Source organism: Serinus canaria, chromosome 3, assembly GCF_022539315.1.
Source record: "Serinus canaria isolate serCan28SL12 chromosome 3, serCan2020, whole genome shotgun sequence".
NCBI classification, from domain to species: Eukaryota; Metazoa; Chordata; class Aves; order Passeriformes; family Fringillidae; genus Serinus; species Serinus canaria.
Genome location: NC_066316.1, coordinates 69510862 through 69533997, shown reverse-complemented (window position 1 = coordinate 69533997; position 23136 = coordinate 69510862). Strand labels below are relative to the sequence as shown.

General features: G+C 41.5%; 2 protein-coding genes across 3 annotated transcripts in view; both read right to left on the bottom strand.

Annotated features, from left to right (window-relative positions):
• SEC63 (SEC63 homolog, protein translocation regulator) overlaps positions 1-23136 on the bottom strand; it is a 564354-nt gene that overhangs the window by 74829 nt on the left and 466389 nt on the right. The window lies entirely within an intron of this gene.
• On the bottom strand, positions 15720-20503 carry CD24 (CD24 molecule). The gene is made up of 2 exons (XM_009093196.4): positions 20338-20503; positions 15720-17751 (listed from the first exon to the last, which is right to left on the bottom strand). Exons 1-2 carry the CDS (start codon positions 20410-20412, stop codon positions 17566-17568), a joined length of 261 nt encoding a protein of 86 aa, XP_009091444.3. The 5' UTR covers positions 20413-20503; the 3' UTR covers positions 15720-17565.

Below are 23136 nucleotides of genomic sequence, written 5' to 3'. Positions count from 1 at the left end.
CTAAAGAGCTGATTTTTTTATTTTTTTTTTTTTTTTCTCTCTATGTTCTCCACTCAGCTCTGGCTGCAGCCCAGAGTCGGGCAGGGCGTCCCGGCGGCCCCACCTGGCAGCGCTCCCCACGGCATCCTCCGCACCCGGCTACTCCTTCCCACCGCGGTCAACAAAGGAGCCATTGTGTCGGCACCGAGCAGCAGGGTTTGTTTTGGAGCCCTCGGTCCCCCGGGCGATGCACCCGGTCCCTCCCGGCTCCGCGCACGCCGGCACCGGCCGCACGCAGGGCTCCCTTCCCTCCCCCTTGCCCAGGGCCTCCCCGCATGTCCCACCGCGCAATCCCTGGGATTTGGCTCTGGACTGGCGGCTGGGCAGGGCTCTGGTTTGCCCTGGATCCAGGTGATTTGCCGGCACACCTGAGAACAAGGTTCTGTGCTTGTGAGCGCTTCACGGGTCTTTGTCAAGCTGTAGCACCTGTACTAAAGCAGGGAAAACACGGGAGAAGCAGCCATGGCAAAGTGTTCTCTTGAATAATGGTATTCCTCCCTTCCAAACATTATCACCCCTAGATATGTCTCGATGTGAAGGGATTTGCTTTTTTACAAAATGTTTCCAGTCTAGATTTTGTTCCTGATTATAAAATTGCAAGGAGTTTGTCAGGCAGAGCATCAGTGTAGCTGCAGCCTCCCACCTGCCCCACAGAGAGGACACACAGCAGTGTGCTGGAGCAAGAACTTTTTTTGCTGATGAAATATTACTGCTGTAGCCCTTCAGCCAAGGGCAGGCTCTGTGACACAACCCCGTGTACTGCTGGGGCTGGCCAGAACCCGGTGTCTCTGGGTACAGCAGGTGATTTTTTGCTCCTTGCTCTTGGGTTCTATTGACACTGTTCAAATGCTTTCTCTCTTGCATATATTTCTCAGACCGTATTTCCAATTTTGCTGTTCTGTGTCTCTCTCTCACCTGCTGTTGGCCACTGAAGAATGCTGTGTGCACATGGTTAAACAATACCCTGGGAAATCCCACCAAAGCTCCATGCTTTCAACTCCTCTGTGAGCAGCTCAAAGCCAGAGCTCACACACTGAACAAGTCATTTCTTCATTCTTTTTTTTTTAATCTGCCTAGCTCTGTGTTTGTTGCATTTATTCATAACAGAAGGGCAGCCATTTCACTCACCAGTTCCAGTCAGTTTAACCCAGCCCATAATACCATCATTGTAGTCAGCTTGCTGAGAGCTGGAAAAATTAGACATACCTGTTTGTAATGAATGCTGGTAATTACACAACAAACAAACAACAAAGCAGTCTGCTAGACCCAATCACTTCCTCAATTTGGAGACATTAACATTGATAATTGCATACTGTGGAAGCCCAGAGGCACTAAACAAGATTGCATCCTCGGTACTCATCATGACAGACATCACCAGAGCAGAGAAACTTACACTCCGGGAGGGAAAAGACACGTGACACTGCTTCTACAGATGAGGAACAGGGTACAGAACCAACCACTCAGCCAAAGATGTGGCACGGGGTAGAGCTGGAACCAAGTTAACTGAGTACCAGAAATACTTGCCACTAGCTTTGGCACAAAGCCATCTTTCTAAGACAAACTCCTGGGCAAAACTGAAAGATCTTGTGAGAATGTACAGGACTCCCAAATTCCATTTCTGTGTGTAATTCTTTTGAAAAGCAGTTTTTAAAATTTCCTAATTTTCTATATATGAACCTTCAAGAGTAATAGAAATTTTATATCTGACTGTTCATGTGATGAAAATTAAATATTTTTAGTCTCTATGGGGAAGGATGCACCATAGACGGTGACATTTACATCCAGATGCTCCATTTGTGTGTGTGTGTGATGCAAAATCTTCAATAAGCTTATTTCTGCATTCCTGATTTTCTGTTATCATCAGTGCCTGAAAATGTGATTCACATAGAAATGCTTTTAGCATACGTGGAACAAAGCCATGAAGGTCAAACCTTACCAGCTTTGACCCTCTTTTTTTCCCTTTTCCATAATACTGAACAGTTATTATAATTGCACTAGGTCAGAATATGAAAATTCTCCTGTTCAGCATTTAATTCCTGTGAAGACAGACTGATAGAGCAGGGCTTGCTGAGCCTGGAGAAGAGACAGCAGACTTCAAGTACCTAAAGGGGGCTGGCAAGAAGGTTGGAGAGGGATTTTTTCATAAGGACATGTATGATAGGGGAAGGGGGAATGGCCTGAAACTGAAAGAGGGCAGGTTTAGAAGAGGTGTAAGGAAAAAGTTCCTGACTGTGAGGGTGGTGAGGCCCTGGAACAGGCTGCCCAGAGAGTTTGTGGACTCCCTGTCCCAGGAGGTATTGAAGACCAGGCTGGATAGAGCTGTGAGTAACTTGATCTAGTAGAAGATGATCCTTAAGGTCCTTTCCAACATAAACCACTCTATGATTCCATGAATAATTTTATTTATGCCTCCATCTCCACAAGACTGTACTCTCTCAAGTCCATTTGTTCCTATAGTACAAAAATAATGCAATCTGCACTAATGCAGATACCTTTTAAAGCAATCCCTGCTTTCCACACCCTGCGCTTGCAGCAGGATGAGGTCTCACTTGCACTGCACATCATGTCAGCTACAATTATGGACACACATCAGCATGTTTGCAAGGCAGGAGCAAACTAAAGGCCTGATCTTACCACCACTGATGCTGGAGGCTGGCTGGAGAAAATAGAAACAGATTTCTAATAAAAGGCCTGTAATAAATACTTGACTTCAGTGCTCATTTTACACACTACCATGAAAAAAATCCCATGTGCTCCAGATCCCTCAGCAGGACACTGGCAAGTTCTCCAAATGCCCAGGAAATTTTCAGGCACAGAACAGAGATACCTTGCAGTGCAAGGACCAGACAGTCTGAGCCTTGGGCTTTGGGCTCCCTAGTCTCAATTTAAGCAGGCTGGATCCTGCCCACAGCTAACACCTTATTATATATTCATGTTCCTTTTCCAGGTCTTTCATAATTCCTCATCTATCAGCTCTCCCCACTTAAGTTCCTCTCATCCTAGTACATTGGCACCAAAACCACAGTCCTACTCTGAACACTTTCAAAGTGGTATTTAGCCAAATATCCCACTGCATCAAAGATGAAGCACCTCAGAAGAACATGAACGTTTCAAGAGAGTTTTGCTTGTGACCAAAGTGAAACCTTCCAGCTGGATATCTGAGGGCTTTGATCTCAAACTAGGCATGTCAACGTGGCTCTCTTTCACAGAGGCAGTAGAAAGGCTCTGCTTTGTATTTTGTTCCCACAAAAGATACAGAAAGACTTCAGAAGCCTCAAGAACTTTCCATGGGATGGTATGACTGTTCTTCATCTGTTTCTGCTCTGACACTTCAAGGGGAGGGGCTCAGGTAAAGATGCTCATGTCGACCATCTTGGTCATTAGAAAAAGAGTGACTGCATGTTCTTCTACTGAAACATGCTGCAAGTTCTTCTCATTTTTCTTTTTTTTTTTTTTTAAAAGAAGAAGAATAAAAAAAAAAGCACTAAAATTATATAAGAAGTCACGGAACATTTTGCCTAATTCTCCTAAAAAAGCCAAAATGAAGAAAGAAATCACTGTATTAAAGTAAGGTTCAAGATTATAAAATAACTGGGAACCTCTTGTATCAGTTTTTTCTTTCTACACTGTGTCCAATTAGTCCTTAGTTTGCTTCAAGCTTTTATATAAGGAAAAGGGTAGCTCGGTTCATGTCTTTTTAAAAGACACTTAGTAGACATTTTGTGCAAGTAATTACTGAAGTTGCAATAGAAGAAAAAAAAAGCTATTTCCTACTCCATTACTGTACATTAATATATCTTCCCTGACATTTACTGTCAGGACTCAGTTTTTCTTACCATCAATCTACTTCACACAATTTAGTCTCTTATTGGATGCAAACTTTTCAGACTATGAATATCCCGCAGTCCTTCTGTTGCATGATGATTCCTACCACTTTAGGTGTCTGTTTTATCAATCACAAGAACTAGAGGCTTTTCTGAACAATAAAGTCAAAAGTGTGAATAAGATTCAGAAAATGTTGCCTTTTTCATGAGATGCCCTCTCAGGAACAAAGAATTTCCATTTTCTTTCCACCTTTTGGCCTTTCCCATTTCTTGAGTGTGATTTGCATTTGAAATCAGAACAGAGTACGGGGTTGATGCCACAGTTTTTTTTCATTTTAAACAGATCACATGTTACTCTTCTGCCAGGTGGACTCTTGTATTACTCTCCCAATTCCTCATTACACTGCAGACAGTTCATATAGTCACATGATGAAATTACTGTCAGGATAAAAAAAAAGTGCTTCATTCCAAGTGTCCTGAACTTACTCATTGATATCTTTCTGCTTTCCTTGTATCCAAACGACTCTCTAATGGGAATGAAGGACAAGCTGGATTATTTCAGCCCAGAAGGATGAAGCCAGAGAAAAGAGAAGATGATTGCCAACAGAAGGGAGCCAGTCATGCAGCTCAGGCACCCCTGCACTGGGCCACAGAGGCCTCTGAGCCTGCTGGGCAGACGCAGACCAAGCTGCAGGAATGGCTCTCACACCTGCAAGTGTTCCAGCCCCACTGGAGCTGTGCCAGTGCAGAAGAATCATTTCTACACCTCCCCCTTCAGCTCAGATAGCATATTTATGTATCTGCACACAACTAAAAGGGATTGTGGTGGATGATGCTCAGCAAACATCTGAGAAGAGCTGTCAGGCTTCATCACTTTTAGCATCCTCAAACAGTTTTCATTAAAAGAATGAAATGGATGGATGTCACTGGTTGAAGGGCTCGCTTCCAGCAGTGAAATACAAGAAGGCAGCAACTGAGAGGGTGCTGAAAATTTCTGATATTTTTCATGCCACCCAAAGATAAGAAGGATACTTGGACATGTCACAGTTTTCAAAGCAAAAAATAATTCCTGTTCACAATATCGTGAAAAATCAAGAATACCCATTTGATAATTCTGACAGAATAATCTGTCGGATGTGAGGGATTAAAACTGAAGAGTGAAAATGAGCAATGAGGAGCAAAAAGGCAGGGATCTGCCCCAGAGCAGCAATTGTAGCTTCTTCAGGTGTAAGGTTTTTGCAGCAGGGGCATCCTGCTTGTTGCTTATGCGAGAGGTAGCAGGGTTAGAATCCATGTGTAGTGCTGCTAGTGCCACCTTGACTAGAGACAGAATAGGCTGCAGATTTGGTAAATCTGGAAGGTGAAAGAAATTGCTAACTTCAGCAAAAGATTGTGCAGTTCCCATGGAACTCCACTTCCAAGCCCCTGAGGAATGCTGCTGTTATCTCACCTGATCAAAGGACCTTGCATTCCATAGGAAACAGCAGGTGAATAATGAAATCCCACCTGAACAGGAGAGACTCCATCAGCATCCATGAAATTTCTCCTCTTCCAGCAGATGCAAAGTGGGATTCCTGTGAGGAAAGGATCTTAAAGGTTGTGGTATCTCCTTTGCTTAAGCTCCAGCATCAGAGGCAAGTTGCTCTAACATGATGAATTAAAAAAAAAACAAAACAAAACAAAAGACCACACCCTGTTTAGAAGCTGCAAAAACAACTGCACCAAATGAAGAATTTTATGTCCTTGATTCAGGTGTCAGCGCCTGATTTCCTGTTGTCATCCAGGATATCACTCACCACCACCCTTCTCCTGCACCACCCCCTCCTCCCAAAAAAAAGGCCAGAAAAAGTCTCTGCACTGCAAGGAAATACTATGAACAGAAGCTAAACCTGCCCATTAGTGAGGTGCAATATCTGATGGGTAACTTGGCTTTCCCTCATACTCCCATGGATCAATGCAAGCTTCAGGTTATTTGTAAGATAAAATATCATGCCGTTAGCAGAAGCCACTCATGACAAACAGCTCAGGCATTTGACTTCTGCAGAAGAGTAGATGTTGATTTTTGCTCTAGCTCCAGCAAAACAGTGATTAATTGGAAGCTATTCAGTGTTCCAGTGCCAAGGTGGGTAAAAAGCACCAAACAACATCTTGTGAACATCTTTGCTCTCTGTTATTAAAAGAAAAAATTGCACATTCAGGGTAGATGTCACAGTTTGTTCTGGTGACTTCCTTTCTGTCTCTCTTTTCTAGGCACAGGTTAGAGGTATCTGATAGAACACCACAGTGTGTGTTTCTCTATTCAAGGGTGTCAGAGTGCTGCTAAAGCAGGGGTAGATCATGGGCTTAAACTCAGAAGGAAACTCAGGGGCGTGTTCAAGAGGAGCTGTCTCAGCTTCTGGCAGCTGTTTCTAGGGGAGCAGAGCAAAAGGAGCCCCAGAGCTCTGCCCCATGTAAGCACAAGCCTCTGTGACCCCAGGAGCAGCTGCTCAGGGTCTGACCAGAGAAATCCTCACTTTTCTTGTTCTCCAGATGTCTCATTCTCCCCTGGGCAATGCTTGTGACACAGGGAGATGTAGATAAAGCTCTTTCAAAATTGCACTAAAAAAAAATTCACATGGTTGGAACGTACAGGGGGGAAAAGAAGTCACACCACTTTGGAATTACTCTGTCTCCTGACTTGGCCCACAGCTCCTGCCTTGTGAGCAGCCTTCACTTACAGCTCCTCTTGCACACATTTAGACAAGCCTGAGGACTCATTTGTCTTCCAGGGATGTCTTAAGCTGTAATGAATGTTTTACTACATAGCACCATAAGTCTTTAGGATGAAAGGAGCAACGTAAACTCAAATCATTTACTAATGAAAATCATTAATAATAAATGTAATTACAGAGCCTTTGTAATGATTCAAGATCTTCAGAATATTTAAACATCATCATTATCCATTTATGATTTTAAAACAGAGGAAGTGATTGAATTTTTACAGAAATCTTTAAAAGGGATGAATTCTACACAATTATTAAAACAGTAAGAGTTTCTCCCAGAGGAGAAAAAATCTAAGGAAGGAAGAAAAAAGGAAGGGGAACAAGACTTTAAAATATGATTTCAGTTTCTAGGCCATTGAAGTATGTGCACAATTTAAGGCTGGATGGGAGGAGGATTATGGCTAACTTGAAAAGAGTCAAGACCAGCCATTGATTACGGCACTGAACATCACCAGGGGAAAAAAAATCATCAATATTTAAAACAAAGAAGTAGCTAAAAAAAATGGATGAAAAAGCAAAAGGAGGTTGTTTCTAAAAGAAAATAAAAAGAAAACAAGAAAGGTCACATAAACCAAATATCATATAGTCAGAGAATTTTATATTCCATTTACATTCTCCATTTTGTCATCACCTTTTTCATTACATAAATATATTGAATGTTCAACAATATAAAGATGTGCAGTGCTGTCGCTCCTCCTTAGAAATCTTCTGGGACTTTTCCAGATTATTTCTTCTTTCAAGACAAAGAGGTTTTCATTTTTTTAACCATTGCACATGGCATGAGTCAAGACTTGCATCCAGCAGTTCCAGATATGAGAACTGAACAATTAACTGGTCCATTTCTTCTCTCCATCACCTTTTCTAGCACTAGAGTCTTTACACATTGCCTGAAAAATCAAAGCTTTTTAGAGAACAAAAGCCACCCCCCCAAACAGGGTTTTCTCACAATAAGCCTTTAAGATACCAGGTTTTTATGGTATCTTCCCTGCCTTTCTTGTCAGGACCCAGCACATACTCTAGGTAGAATTTCATCTCTGTTGATGCATTCTAAATGTGATAGTAAAATGTAAGCAAGAACAAGATGAATAGGAGGAGTCACAAAAGCTTTAATCAACCCCTACACATTGCAAACAATAAAACAATTACTTCAAACAGAACTCAGTGCTGCAATCTTGACTGCAACAAAAACCTGAGTCAAAATTACAAAGCCAGGCCTCAGTAATACAAAATCTCCAGCAATGTTATTTACCACTGGAAATCCAACAGGTGTTATTTTAGTTTGGAAAAAAAACCCCAAAAAACAAAACCCAAAAACTTAAAACATGATTTCGCCCCATTTATTATTTGGAAGGTTTTAAAATTACCACTAGGATTTAACAAGTGCCACAAGATTTTTCAAAAAGTCATGATCTGTTCACGATCTATTCAACACAAGTTTTTTCTAGAGAAACTCAAGCTGATATGGCTGTTTGATGTTCACAAACCATTTTGAAGATGAAAAGTAAGAAGTGCTAAACATTAAGCCAGTCTGACCATCTTCTCCTTACAATACAGATAGACAATCTCTCAGAACAAGAAAAACAAGACACGGAGCTGGTCTGGTGAGGATCCTGTTTTGCCTTTGAAAAATGTTAAAGTAATTGATAGTTTCAATAATACATAGTTTCAAAGTATTAAGCATTCCTTTGCTCGGGGCTTCAAAGGGGTCCCCATATGCCTGGAAATGCAACTATTTTCCTTTTCATGTTTGATAGGAAAAAGTATTAAAAAGACTCTTAAAAATACAAATAAAGAGATCTATCCACTTTTTGATCCACCTTTATCTGAAATTAAAAAAGAAATTCGAGTGCTTTACATGTCCCTCTGTAATGAAAAGCCTCACAAAAAGACTCTGATGTGGAACTAATTTGCATTCTGAATGTGCTGAATGGACTACAGAGACTATAGTAACCTTTAGAGAATCTTTGCTGCGTTAAAAAAAGCAATTCATGTTCTACCTCCTTCTACAGAAAATGAAAGGTTGAAAGATGTAAATTAGACAAAACAAACAAACCTTTCATAGTATATTATGAGCTTCAGGTTTCCTGTGCACTTACTAAAATTTCAGTAACTCCTCTTTCAATTTCAAGCAGAGTAAATTTGAGCTATTTGACAAATGCCTTATCACCATTTGATTTAAGTGTTGCCACATACAGGAGCATATTTCAAGGAATAAAGATCATGAAACAACTTCTTTGAACTTCCTTACTGTCTCACTCATGCCATCAAAGGGAGGATAACTTTTTTATTATTTAAAACTCACATAATTTCTAGCCTGTCTAACTGATTTTAAGCTTACGTGACCACGTGGTGCATGTGCATCTTCACATATCCTTAATTCAAGTGTTGGAACCCGCTGACCCGTGGCAACACATTTTAACAGGGTGGTCAAAGCCATAACAGAATTAAATTCTTGCTCATCCCGTGAAAATAAGGGGGTTAAGGAAAAGAAAAGCATCCTCTGAAAGCCTTAATTAGAGATTGGAAACAACATCCACTCATCCCATGTGAGAGGCACTGAGCCTTTTTAAAGACTCAGCTCACTCAGAAAGTGTCTGCCAGACACCAGGATTCCCTTGGCTTCAGTGTTTGTGGGGTTCTCCACTAAGGGGCAATCAAGTTAACTCCAAAAACAGTGAAATAGTGATTTGATAGAATTCCTTATCCCACCGTGCAGCATCAGTAAAATTATCTTTCATCCACACAAGCTGTCTGTCTTTCTTTATTTATCCTTGTCCTTATAACAACCCTGCCAGTCCTACATAATGAGGCCACCTTGCTTCCCCAGAGTCCCCAAATCCATGCATCAACACTATTATCTTGGAACCAGACAGGACAGAAGGGCTGTGAGAGGCCCTCCAGCCTTCCTCTTGCCCAAAGGTATGATCAGCTAGATCTGAATTATTTGGAAATGGTGTTTATCTAACCTGCTTTCAGAAACATCCTCAACCTTCCCCAGCAACCTCGGTCAATGCCTACGAACGTGACTTGTTATCTTCACAGCACACAGGAAGGACAGGCTCTGTCCCTCCATCCCAGAAACTGTTTTTTACCTGCAGGTTTCAATGTGCTTCCTACTTTTCTTTTCATAGCTAAATATGCTCTACTCTTTCTACTTTTTTCCCATCAACAGCTGTTGTGATTTTCGTTGCTCTACTCCAAATTTTACCAGTTGATATCTGCTAATTGCACTGTCCAAAACTGGACACAGCACTTCTTATTTGGAGCTTGTAAGATTTCTTTTGAAGTGTTTGCTTAAGCATTTTCCAGAAATTTCTTTATTTTTTTCAGAGTCCTTTTCCCCAGCAAATCCAACCCCTGCCTTCTCCCCAGTCTTCCTGACATCCCACCCTGTCATACGCAGGACAGCAATTAAACACATTTTTTTCCTCCTTTCCCCAGAGGAAACAAATCCAGAAAGACTGCAAGCTCTTCAGGGCTGAAACCATCTTAAAAGCCAGTTAGCTCTAACCTATTAACTATAATTCTCTATACTAGCTATATAAAATATATTAATATGGATATATCACATATATATTAACTATAATAGCCATATTCAGCTCATAAGGAAGAGTAAATAGGTTACTTCAGTGCCACCAGAAATCAAATTTGAAGGGTCCATCTGGAAAAGGATTCAATTTCCCATGTTGTCAGTTCATCAGCCTTTCACTCAGCTGCTCCTTATTCCTTGTCAGAGATCGATAGAAACCCATCATTGGGTTATAGACCCATTCCGGTCTTTAGTGCAATGGTTGACTCAAGCCCAAAACTGGGCCTTGACTGGGGCTCTGAGCTGTCCCTTAAAGCATCAAGGAGTGTGGCTGCTCTGGAAATTTTTACCACTGGAAATCCAACAGGTGTTATTTTAGTTTGGAAAAAAAAACCAAAAAAAACAAAACCCAAAAACTTAAAACATGATTTCACCCCATTTATTTTTGGAAGGTTTTAAAATTACCACTAGGATTTAACAAGTGCCACAAGATTTTTCAAAAAGTCATGATCTGTTCACGAACTATTCAACACAAGTGAATAGATCCCACTCCATGTGGGACAGGAGTGTGGGCAGACTGTGGAGCCCAGGCATCTCTGGCCTGGTGAAATTCCCCCCATCAGCTGCAGCAGAGGTGAAAGACACCTCCTTGGTGGAGATATTTACAGACACTCCTTCTGCCATAAAAATCAGAGGTTCTAGAGACAGGAAGCAAAAGGAGCAGGCACACAAAACAGAAGAGAAAAATAAGCAGGGATCCCATGAGGTCCATAAGAGCTTTCAGCATTATGCACGGATTTTACACAGAAGGCCATCAAACTACAACCCACAAGGACACTGATCTTAACAGGAATTCAAGTCAGGCACCAAATTACCTTTGAAGACCTGGGCTTTAATTACAGAAAATGGTGTAAAACCTGCTGAGAAATGGCTAATGCCTACCAGAAGTTTTGCAAGCTCTCAGCACGGTCTGCCTCTGCTCTGAGGAACAGTTCATATCAGACTGGAGGGAAAGAAAAAAGAATGAAGCAGAAGTTGAACAATGTCAGCCTGCACTGCTGAGTAAGAACAGACCCACTAAATGTAAACACATTGAAATACTAATTGAAGTCACAGACACCCATCAGCTGCCTAGCAAAATCTACCAAACCCCTAGTGGAATGGATCACACACTTTGGGATCAAAGCTGACATCTCAGTAAGGTCACAGGAGTATGTGTGGCTGCTTTACCTCTCTCATTCTGTTCCTACACCATGCTGGCAATGTGCTTTTGCTTACAGTAAAACTGTGTCAGAGGCCTCAGGTCAGTGCCAGATGAACAGGGCTAAATTACTGTGGAGTTTGTGTTCTGAAAATAGCTGTATGCTCTTTTGATATTTTAATTTCAGTAAAAGCACAAATTAGCAGGGAAGAAAATATCCCGTCTGCCATCCCGGAATGCTTCAGGTTGGCTCATTTAGTGAGCCAAGCTGAAGCATACTTTGCAAGAGGGCACACCTTACAGAAGCCTGAGAATTTTGGAATGGAGGCTACTTCCAGTGAGAAAATATTGCTGTGTTGCATGTAATTTTGTGTTCGTTTGCTGAAACAGGAAATACAACAAAATCAGAGTAGTGACAGCAGCCTTAAAAAATTAAGTTGAAGATACTGTTGGAAACATAAAAAGGCACAAAATGCCAGCAAGTTTTAGAAAATATATTTTTAAAAATGTAGACCACAGATACATGATAGCAAATGTCATTGTCATGTCTCAGAATAATGGTGCCTTCTTATTTGCATTACTCACACAGCCCTGCCAAAGGACTTTTCTTCCTCATTGTTCAAAAACTTCTTCATACTAAAACACTGAAACTGCCATGTTTGAGCAAAGATTCCATCAAATCTATATTCTATATCACGTTTTGTGATTCAATGAAGTCCATTTTCATTCCACTGACATGCTTCAGACTGTCTTTGTAACTGAACAGCTACCAGGTAATCTGCTTTCAGAGGAAATCCTTCCTGCTTCCTAAAATAAGGAAGGTTCTTACAACACGATTTCTACCCATTTTAATTTTTTTTTAATTCTTGCTATTATGGTTTTAATTGCTATCACGAGCTGTATGTGCTCAGTTTTGAATCCTACCAGTCCAAGCAATCACACAAAACACATTTGTTATTGTACTCAGGTGTATATATCCCTCTGAACTCAAGGTTCAGTCTTACTCCTCAAAAACCATCTGCATTTTATACAACCCAGTAAAGAAAATATCCAGTTTTTGTCACATGAGGTGTACATATTTCAGCATGATGCACACAGACTTTAGGTCCAGCTTATGCACACTGAGCGATCTGAAAAAGTCCACGCTGTGCTTCCAGTGAGAGTGGATGAAAAGAGGGAAAAAGAACAATTGCTTTACAGAGGCGTTGCTTCCTTTAATAATTTGTGCCACATAAAGAATACTTTTCATGCTAGGTCATTCAAGAGAGATTTTAGTGGAATGTGATCATTCAGTTTATGCAGCAAAACCAAGCTACCACGAGTTAATTCTGCTGTGTGCTCAAATTTTATATTGTACACCCATCAGTTGTTAAAGCATAGCTCCTGCTAAGCTGAAAGCATAAAAGAAAGAGTCTCGTTTCACTTCTGAAAAGCCTGAGAATGTTTTATTCATGTATTTGTAGCACATACATTGCAGGGAGTATTGCTGGATTGAAGAGAGAATTGAACAACCCTTCACAGATGAGATTCTGTTAGTTTAGGATTTTGATTGGGCAGTAAAGGATCTATCAGGTTTTTTCTTCAGCTCCAGGTCATTCATTCTGGACATTTTGATGAAGTCTAAACCAGAGCAATTATGCATTCATGAGCAGGATGCTGAGGGTTTCACTTGGAAAACTGAAGGCTGATAACCAAAGTAAGGATCAAGTGTCTTTCCTGAGGCTACTGCATAATGATGAAAAGACCACATTTCAAAGCACGTATTGCAGAAAGCCTAGTGCTGCTCCTCACGCTGCTGTAGATAAACTGATGGATTTGAAACAGCCCCTTCATCTGTTGGGGCTCAGCAGACCTCTACAGTGCATCAAACATAATGTGTGTTCTAGAATGAAGAGCTTTGTGCTGCTACGAGGCAGAGCTGACAGCTCCTGTTTCAAAGTTATCTTTAATGCAAAAACAAGAAACATTTCCAACTGTATCCATTACAATAAAGATGCTGGGTGATAAAGTCTGATACCTAAATCATTCCAGTCATGTATGGGAAATCAAATCTCTATAAGCCTGAATGCACACAAAATGCAAATCACTCTGAACTGCCTCTAATACCAGCAGATTCACATCCATCCTCAATTTCAGATACAAGGTGTTATTGTGAGCTCACTGCAGAGCCGGGTGTAACCCGAGTCCAGGGAAATGCTGACTTGGAAAGATGTGACAAAGAGCCCAGCCCGGCAAGTGTTTGTTCCCATGAGCCCTTCCAGAGGCAAACAGGCTGCATAAGAATGACTCTGGGGAGAAATTACTCCATATTAAACAATGTACTAATAACATTAGAGAGCAGGCTGCAGTCTCCAGCTAGCTTGAGAGTATTTGCATTGTACAGACAAACCCTTATTGATAGATTTGGCTAAGAGCTGGGAATGGCTTGTCAAAATAACCCTGAGTTCATGTATTGAGCCATTAACAGCACCCCATCCCCACGTGGACAAAGGGGGACTACCCTTGGTACAACACAGCATTGCCTGTACGCTGCTCTGGTGTGGAGAAAGGCTCAGGGGACAGGGCTGTGTCCTGCTGAAAACAAGGAGGCCACTGGCAGTGGTGTTGGATCTGGCCCAAAATACTTCACCTTGTAGAGATTTTTGCTGAATGGAAGTTGTTCATTCAAAGTCCCTGTGGATTTCTAAACTAGCTGAAAACTGCAATTTGGAAAAAATTAAGGGCTATTCAGAGTATGACGTTGAGAAGGAAGGAACAGTAAGCTGCACACAAACTGTAAGTGCTCATTTTAGGTATTTCCATTCAAATAATAACACTGTGCTTTACTCAGGACTTGTGTGGCTAGCACGTGTTTACAACGAAAGCAGCGCCATGCATCAGACAGAGCAGTATTGTTCCAGAGTCATTGCAACATACACTACCCAGACACACTTCAGCTGGACAGATCTCTGAAAGTGAGAGGCATAGGTAAGAGCTGGCTCTAGATATTGTAGATGTCATTTCAAAAAATTAAAGAGTTGTGAAGTGAGTGGGCTTCGTTGTGCTCTCTCCCTTCCCGCCCTCCCCGCTCTGTTAAATGCATCCATCACATCCTCCTTCCCTGGGTGGATTTCTTCATCACTGATTCCATTGTCCTGTGATGGAATGGAACAGAACAAAGGTTACCAGATCATTTTTCTAAATCACTCATCTGGTCTGGTGAAAACTCTAAGACTCGAGAGAATTTAAATAGCTTAAATGCTAATAAAGAGCAATCTGGCTCTATTTCTCAAATTAAAAAAAAAAAAAAAAACCAAATTAAAGTTTTGAAAAAAGCATGGCACCCATTCAGCCAAGCATCCCATTTATGTCTGATTATTTCACAAAAACTTCCAACACATTCCTTTGCTTCTTTTATTGTACTGGCATACCACAGAATTAAGACCCATTGTTGCAGCCTTTTTCCTTGTCTGCCTGTCTTTGGAGAGAGGTTATTTTTAGTTTAATGTTTTTAAAAAATGTACACAGACCGGTTGGTTGGTTTATCTTCCTGCTTTCTCCTGGAGCATTTGGAGAAAAGCTAAACAAAGGAACAACGTGCTTTGATACTCCCTGCACGTTCCAAGATTTAGTTAAACAGCCAGCTTTGATAAACTTATCCTGCTCCTTGGTTTGCTCAGCCTACTGGAAAAGCAAAGCTAAGGCTTGCCACGCTGCATTCCCTCCACAGCCTTGGGAGGCCTCTCCAGGGGCCTCTTTCCCACTGACAAACGCAGCCTAAGCATGCCTAAGTGCTCAGGCACTTGTGAATGTGTTTCTCCACAAGTAGGGAGTGAAGATAACCACAGAGAACGACCCTGGGCCTTTAAGGGGTATTAGAAAGGAACATACCTGGAAAACAACACAGACACGGATTTGGAACGTCAGGAACTGCAACTATTTGTTACTGAATGCTCATCTGGTTAATTTTTGCTTTAAAGCAATTTTTGCACAAATTCCTACCTCTTCCAGTCTCTGTCCTTCATCAAGCATGGTTCAGGTTGTATTACTGGGATTTACCTACTGTGTTAGTGTAGTCTGTGGGAGGCAGAAACCTTAAGCAGTTAATTCACATTGCTTGATACCCCGCAGCTGAGAAACAGCTTTAGCCATCGTAAGAAAAACTGCTCATTGCCACCAAAAGAAATAAAGACAACTCTGTCTAAGCACTGTTGTCTAACATGAAATAGTCGTGCTTTGAAAGGGAAGAGTCTGCAATAAGCATGGCAAACTTACTACAGTTACTAAAGATGCTAAGCAAATCTCACTCCCTGGTTTCAGAGTGAAATCCAGACTCCCAGCAGCACAGAACCTTTCAGAGAAATAAAACTAATTACACTTCAGCATTTCTAGACCTTGAGGTTTTTAATCACATATACCATCTTGCTTAACAGTTCATTCACTTAACACAGGCAAGGTACAAGTTTTTGTAGAAGTGTCTGGAAGTGCATCTAGAATGCATTGCCTGCCCACTGTTTTATTTACAAGTTTTTTCAATGAAAATCAGTAGCTAATAAATCAAAGCATTATTACACAAACACAAAATACAATCATTAACACTTTACTGGATACAAATGATAAGCATAAGGAAATGTCCATGTACGCTCACTGACATGAATTTGTGTTAGCTTGCTTCTAATATATGGTACTGTGAATTGGTGGTAATATAACTGAAAGACAGATGTGTATTAAAAAATTAGAGAGCCACTCATGTTTGACATGATCTTATACTGAGATAAATATCTACAGACAGTGGTATGATCATGTACATTCACATGTGATCATATCAACAGAGTTAATTTTTTTCTGACAAGGTATCATCATCAAGGTAGTTGAACCTCCTCAACAAAGCTTGCTAAGATCAAGTACCAGATAGTATTTTCTAAAGTGTTGGATGATACAGAAAAAATCTGTGCAAGTGTAGCAATTTTGATTCAGAAAAAAATTTTAAAAAGTAGTATTTACAAATGTAATTAGGTATTTTTTAAATTCAGTGATTAAATTAAGACTCCAGTCTTCATATTCCAAACACCTGTTCATTTAATTTTTTTTTTGGCGGTTTGCTCTCCTCTCCCCATTCCATTCTCCCCACCACAAATATTAGCCCAGGTTTAAAGTAGACTATCACAATTAAAACTCTTCAAAAAACAGTAAGTTATTCACCTTGTGCCAAAAAAAAAAAAAAAGAAAAAAAAAAGGCAATACTATAACATTACTCATAAGATTTCATAAATCCTTCATAATTAAGGAAAGTTCCAGGAGCAAAAACTTATACAACTTGGGAGGAGAAAGAAAGCAAATAGGAGACACATATCCATTGACTTGTTTGTTTGTTCTTTCTGAATTTCATTTCCAAAAAGCTCCTGGTACTTTTTCTAATGTTTCCAGACCTCCTTTCTCTGGCACATATGGTTTAATATACAAACAATTTAAATAAAATGTCAAATTCAAATTCCCACCATAAATAATTCCACTCTTATGAAAACTGATGGGGTTTTAGCTATTTCAAAACTAGCCCAGCCTGGCTAACCATTGGTTAGGAATCAGGGGTTAAATAAGAGGATTCTTGCAAAAAAATTTGTTATTCTATTTTAGCCTTGTAGCAATTTAATACAACTGAAATCTAGAAGAAACCCTTTTCACTTTTTTCATACATCCTAATACCCATAAGTTATAACCATACAGGCTGTGCAAGAAACAGAATTATTTGAGCTTTTCTGTGTTTTCTAGGGATTCTATGGGCCTGTTGATGTTTTTGAACTTAAAAAATAAAAACTCTTTAAGTCCTTATTCTAAATGGTAGATAAACTCTCTAGCCTTTTTTCTTCATGGAGTGTTATTATCCATCCTTATTATAAGATACTGTATTTCTTCTCAGCTTTAAATTTGGGTTCTCAGTACTGTCTCTGTTTGTTTCCATCTTGTTTTTCAGATTCCAACTCATTTGATGAAAGAGCTCATAATTTTACCTCCTTGCAGAAGCTGATTTTTTCTCACTGGTCAGCTTTGAAAGTCAGAATACTGAGTGTTTCTCTAGGTCAGACTGGTACTAATTTGAGTATGGAGTGGAACCAAGCTGGTTTGATGTGGAGTTTGGATTGATTTCTTCTCATGCTGGGTTGGAGATCAAGCCATCTCGGGCGGTTCAGGAAATGGGGTGGGGAGTGGTAGCCATTTCCATGCCAGAGTCTCTTAACAGCAAAAATACAGAAGAGAAATGGAGAGAATGAAAAAAAGACTTGTGGTTGAGTGAAGAGAATTTCCATGTCCGTGAGTGGTGGTATTGTTCACTGAATTTGTGACAGCTGACAGAGAAGTGGAACTTGCTGAAGAATTGTTTGAAGGTGTTGGACTTGTTCCATTGGAACCACAGTAGATCTAGAATGTGGAAAGGAGGGGAAGTAACAAAAAAGGTTATATTGTCTCTTTTTAAAAGTCAGAATACATGTTAGTAGCAGTGAACACTGTGTAGCCCCCCTCAGACACATCACTCAAATGATACATACAAATGCTCACGCCTTTCATTGTGCACTTAAGGACAAAGACATTCTGAATTGCACGTGTGGGATTTGTTAAAGAAATAAATCTAATATTTTTCTAAATGTATTTACATAACTATTACTTTATGGAAATCCTTTAGTCCTTCCCTAAATTAAAAGTCACATAGGTTTCAAAAACCCTCACAAAAAAAAAAAAAAAAAAAAAAAAAAAAAAAAAAAAAAGTACAAATGTAGAGCGATGTAAAGGCAGATCTTAGGATAAGAAAGACTTTCAAACAACTGTGTGTTTGCAGGCTAAGCCACAAACAAAAATATGAGGAAACAATGGTTAAGAATCTATTGATACTGTTTCTGGGGCTGGTCTGCTGCTTCCTTTGAAGCAACGGTGGGGCTTAATGTGAGGGGATTTAATATTTCAGGCTCTCTTATCTTGCTATGGTAGCACTGAACTGCAGAAGTTAGAACAATGAAACCATACTGATTAAATCACAACCTACTGGCATTCTAGAAGACACACAAAAAAGAAGAAGTGCAGTGAAAAGACCATATATTAGCAAATTTTAAAAATGCTAACAGAAAGCAAAATAAAAAATACCCTTTCCCCCTCATAACTCTGCATTACAGGGACAGAACAAAAACTTGCACTCCATGCAACCTCAATATCAAGTTATTTCCTATATATGCACAGGAAAATTTTAAAAGATAACCTAAAGTATATTTATTCCTGTGAAAAACAGCATGTGAAACACAAGGATGAAAAACAAGAGCAAGAATCACATTATCTCATCCCCAAAAATGAGCCTAACACAGAAAGCTTGGCTTCAACCCCATGGCAGCAAACTTGTACTCTACCAGAGCATTCTGGTAAGCTCTTAGACTTAATTCAAGTAAAAGCGTATTTTTTTACAAAGAGGTTAGTTAGAATAATAAGCAATTCTGTCCACAAAAAGTGTCCTTATTTTTTCATGTTTCTAGTGCTGCTGAGAAAATAGATTAGCGGGGGGAAAAAAATCAATCCCTCAATACTGAAGCAATGAAGTCTACATTAAATTAATTAGAAAATTGCATAAGCAGTTTCTTTTGATATTTCCTACTTTAAAAAGCATACAATAGAAAAATGTAAGAATGGTGTAAAGCTTCTGGTATTTAGCATTTCTGGCAATCACCACCGTGCTGGAAGCAATTTAGGACTGGAGGATAAAAATCGCTGTGCTGAAGTTTCTGTTAAAGCCGGTCTGAAAGTGATCAATAGTGAATTGCTGAGTTAATAACCTACAAGGCAAGTCCCAACCTGCCCTGGAATTTTTTTGAGTCTTCATACAAAGACTCCACCATCATTCCACTCTTGGTTATGTATATTTTAAGTTTTCTTGTTTAAACAAAAAAACTAGTTGCTCAAGTTTGGTTTTGGTTTTTTTTGGGTTTTTTTTTTTGGTGGAAGCAAATGGGCTTATGTCCAAGTTCCCCAGCATCACAGTAGATGGGACCCCAGAGGTTTTCTCAGCGTGAATGTGATAAATGTGATAAATACCGGTAACCCAAAGGGGCTGATCCATCTCTCAATCACTGCCAAGGGAAAGACTCCACTGAGCACAAAGGAGAAGGGATAATGCCCTTCCTTGCAAACAAAGAGGAGAGGAGGAGGGAACACGATCCAGCAATGCCGTAGCTGTTCATTTTTCTGATGCTCTGCTTTTCACCTTTTTGAAGAGGTGGTCTCTAGGAACACCACACCGATACGGAACCTGCGAGCCCCGCTCGGCTTGGCCGCTCACAAGAGAACCGGATCGCTCCTGCATCCATTACCTTTGCGCCAAGGGCAAGGCTCGGCCAGCGCAGCAGCCAGCGGCTGCCGCCTTCGCTTCCAGCCCCTAAACCTCCCCGTCCTGCGAGAGCCGAGTCCTGCCACGCAGCTTCGGGTGTGGGGAGGAGCAGACCCGGGTCCCGCTGCAAAACTCGGGCCTTCCCGGAGCTCTCCCGGCTTGGGAGGCATCGTTCTCCCTCTGATCAGCGGGGAAATGAACGCTCAGCTGCCGCTCACGCCGCGGTTCCGCGGCTTTCCCTCGAGGATCCCACGGGAAACAAAATAGGCGGCCAACTCCAACTCGATCTTTTTTGATTTGACCGAGGTAATCCACGGCACCGCCACCGCCGTCCCAGGGCTCCGGGCTCGCCCCGCCGCCCGTCCGCGCCCATCCCCGCCCCGTCCGCCGCCGGGGCTGCCCGGGCTCGCTCCTCTCGCCCGCCGCCGCCGCCCCGGGGCGGAGGAGCCGCCCGCCACCCACGGCCGCCCGCGGGACGCCGCGGCGGGCTCCGGCATGGCTTACAAGAGAGGGAGCTCCTCTCGGGAGAAACCCGCCCCTCCACCGCTGCCGAGGCGGCCGGGGAGAGTCTCGGCGCGGCCGCTCCCGCGTCTCGCCCTGGGGCCGGCGGAGGGAAAGCGCCGAGCTGCTCCGGGGCTCACCTGCGTGGGAAGGAGGAGGGCAAGGAGCAGGAGCCCCAGGGCGAGCCGCGCCGCCAGCGCCGTCCCCATGCCCATCTGATGCTGTCCCGCCGCGATGCTGGTGCTGCTCCTGCCGCTGTGGCTGCGGGCGAGAGGGATGCGCCTCTCCGCCGCGCCCGGCCCTTTTATAGCGGCGCGGGCTGCCGTGACGCCCCGCCGCCGCCTTCCCTCCTCCGCCCCACACCTCTGCTCCCGCCCTCCGCGCCCGCCGGGGCCCCGCAAGTCGCTACCGCCCCCTCTTCCCGCGGCGCTGCGGGCTCCGCTCCCCCTGCCCGGGCTGTCCCGCGGGACCGGGGCGGGCTCGGGTCCTGCCGGCCCCTCTCCGACAGACCCGGAGCTCTGCTCGCTTCCCTGGGTCCTTACCGGCGCTGGCCCCTCTCTAGTGCAGGCGTCGTGTTCTGGTATGGAGGGACTGGCACAGGGCTGTGGCGCTTGAGCTCCTGTTACTCCAGAGAAACGCTTATGTTTATAAAAACATAATTTTTTCAATTTAGAAAAAAAAAATTAAATCATGAGTGAAAGAAGGAAAAGTAAAAGCATCTGTAAATATTTTTAAATGGCTGGAGCAGTAGAAAAAAAAGCTGGGGAGTTAAGATCCCAACTTGTTTGGAGCCGCCTCACCATCATTGCTCAGGCTTCAAACCACAGGTTGCAATTTCAAGCACTCTTTGGATCTAAATATTTTATTATTACCATTATTCTTTAAAGAAACCTATGTAACAAGTGGAACACAAAGTTCTTTCAGCTGTAGCCTCTGTGTAGGTGAGATTCTACCTTCTGGCACAGTAAATGCTGTACTTATATTGTATCTCCCCCTTTCAGATGTCTCAGTATATGGATAACTGAACAAAAATAGTCTGTGTCCACTTTATAGGCTACAAAAAAGAGACACCCATGTGCTGATTCTATTGTCACAGAACAGTTGTTTCTATTTAAAAGAAGAGCAAGATTTTCTGTTGGCTCAGACAAATCAACAGGTTTCAAAATTGGATAGATTTGTGTTTATCTCGGAACAAAGTGTGAGGAGATACCCAAGTCCAGCATTACGTAACTTATTGGCCATCTTCAGGGGCTGGACTGCTTTTGAAGAGCTTCCAAGGGCATTGCTAGGACTCAGTCCAAAAGCACAGAAAATGTGAAGAGATGCATTGTAGAACCTCATTGTAGAACCAGGTGCTGGGACTTCTGTTGTACAAGAATATTTCGTTCCAAGCTAACTCTTTCATTAATTCCTTCAGAATGCCCAACAAAGCTATGGTAATTTTATTTTTCCAGAAACAGAGGCATTTTGTAAGCTGTACCACCCAAGATATCAATCCTTATTCTATACCAGGACAAAAGAGCTTCTGAGAGCTATGCTAAGTCTGAAGTACTTCTGAAGCAACATTTCCTTCATTCTGATCATAGTCATAGTCCAGCCCTTAACTATAAGAGACATAGTCTGTCAATAGACTAACTATGGGAACAATCAATAAATTGATCATCTTATGTCTCTGAATATTCACTGGGGTTGTGAATCCACTGAAAGCTGGATGCCAGAAGATTGGTTTTCATGATTATGGAGATATAAGGAGAGAAAAAAGAGAACTGTGGTGGACTTCAAATGACAGAGGAGTGACAAAGCTGAAAACATTTCTATCACTACTTCCTCTTGCCAACAGTTAGTTTTGGTTGTCATAGGTAAATGACTCACAAAGGGGGGGAAAGTCACCTTTTCATTCAGTGGATAAGCTTAACACTACAGAAAAGTGAAATTCCCTGTGAGAGAAGTCATGTGAAATCACAGCAATAAAGTCAGGGCTCACGTGATTCTGACACCAGATTCCATGGAGGAGATGAAAAATGAAGGGAATCCAGTTAGGGCTCTACAATAGCTAAAGCAAAGAATATTCTAGTGTAAATCTGACAGAGATGGTTGCCATTATTATCTCTCCCATCTTGTTTGGGAGAAAAGGAAGTGATACAGCTGTTTCATGATCCCACAGGGATCATAACTGGCTGTTCCAGATTGAAGCAAAAGCTGAGACACTTAAATGTCAACACCAGGACAGATGAGAATGAGAGAATAACAGTCAGATGGCCTTTCCCATTCTCTCTGCCTGGGCATCTTGCCTGAGGTCTGTAACTGCAAAAGAAGAGGATGATGCACAGTTCTTGTAAAGTGACATGAACCAATACAGCATGATACAACTGACTATTATTATTATTATTATTATTATTATCATACAGTGTATTGCACTTCTGGTGTTTTAACAAGTTTCAGTGAAAATGAGGGTATCTTTCTTTTTGCTAAAAATATTGTAAAGTCTGTTCCTCTATTTAAAAATAAAGAAAAATACCGAGGGTTAAAAACATTTGGTAGAAATTATAAATGACAGATATAGTAAAACTGTAAAGTTTATGTTTGGAGGCCAAAAAAATGCCTTTTTGAAGTATTCCTGAAATACTAATATAAATAAGGAAATGTCAGCAAGGGAGAAATGCTAAAAATATTTTAAGCCCAAGATTTTCATTGAAATTTTTGTCATTGGAAATTATAATGCCTAACACTCCATTAGATTGATACAACCAACTTTCCCCATTCAGGAAAGCTGCAATATTGATTCCTCCTGAACACATAAAACACCTGCATTCCTAATTCCAATTTTTTTTTTTTAACAGCTGAAATCTGTCCTGAAGTCTGCAAAAGATATATCTGAGCAAGAGCCCAGGATCCAATATATGGATTTTTCGACAAGGGAAGGAATGCTGTCAGCTGAG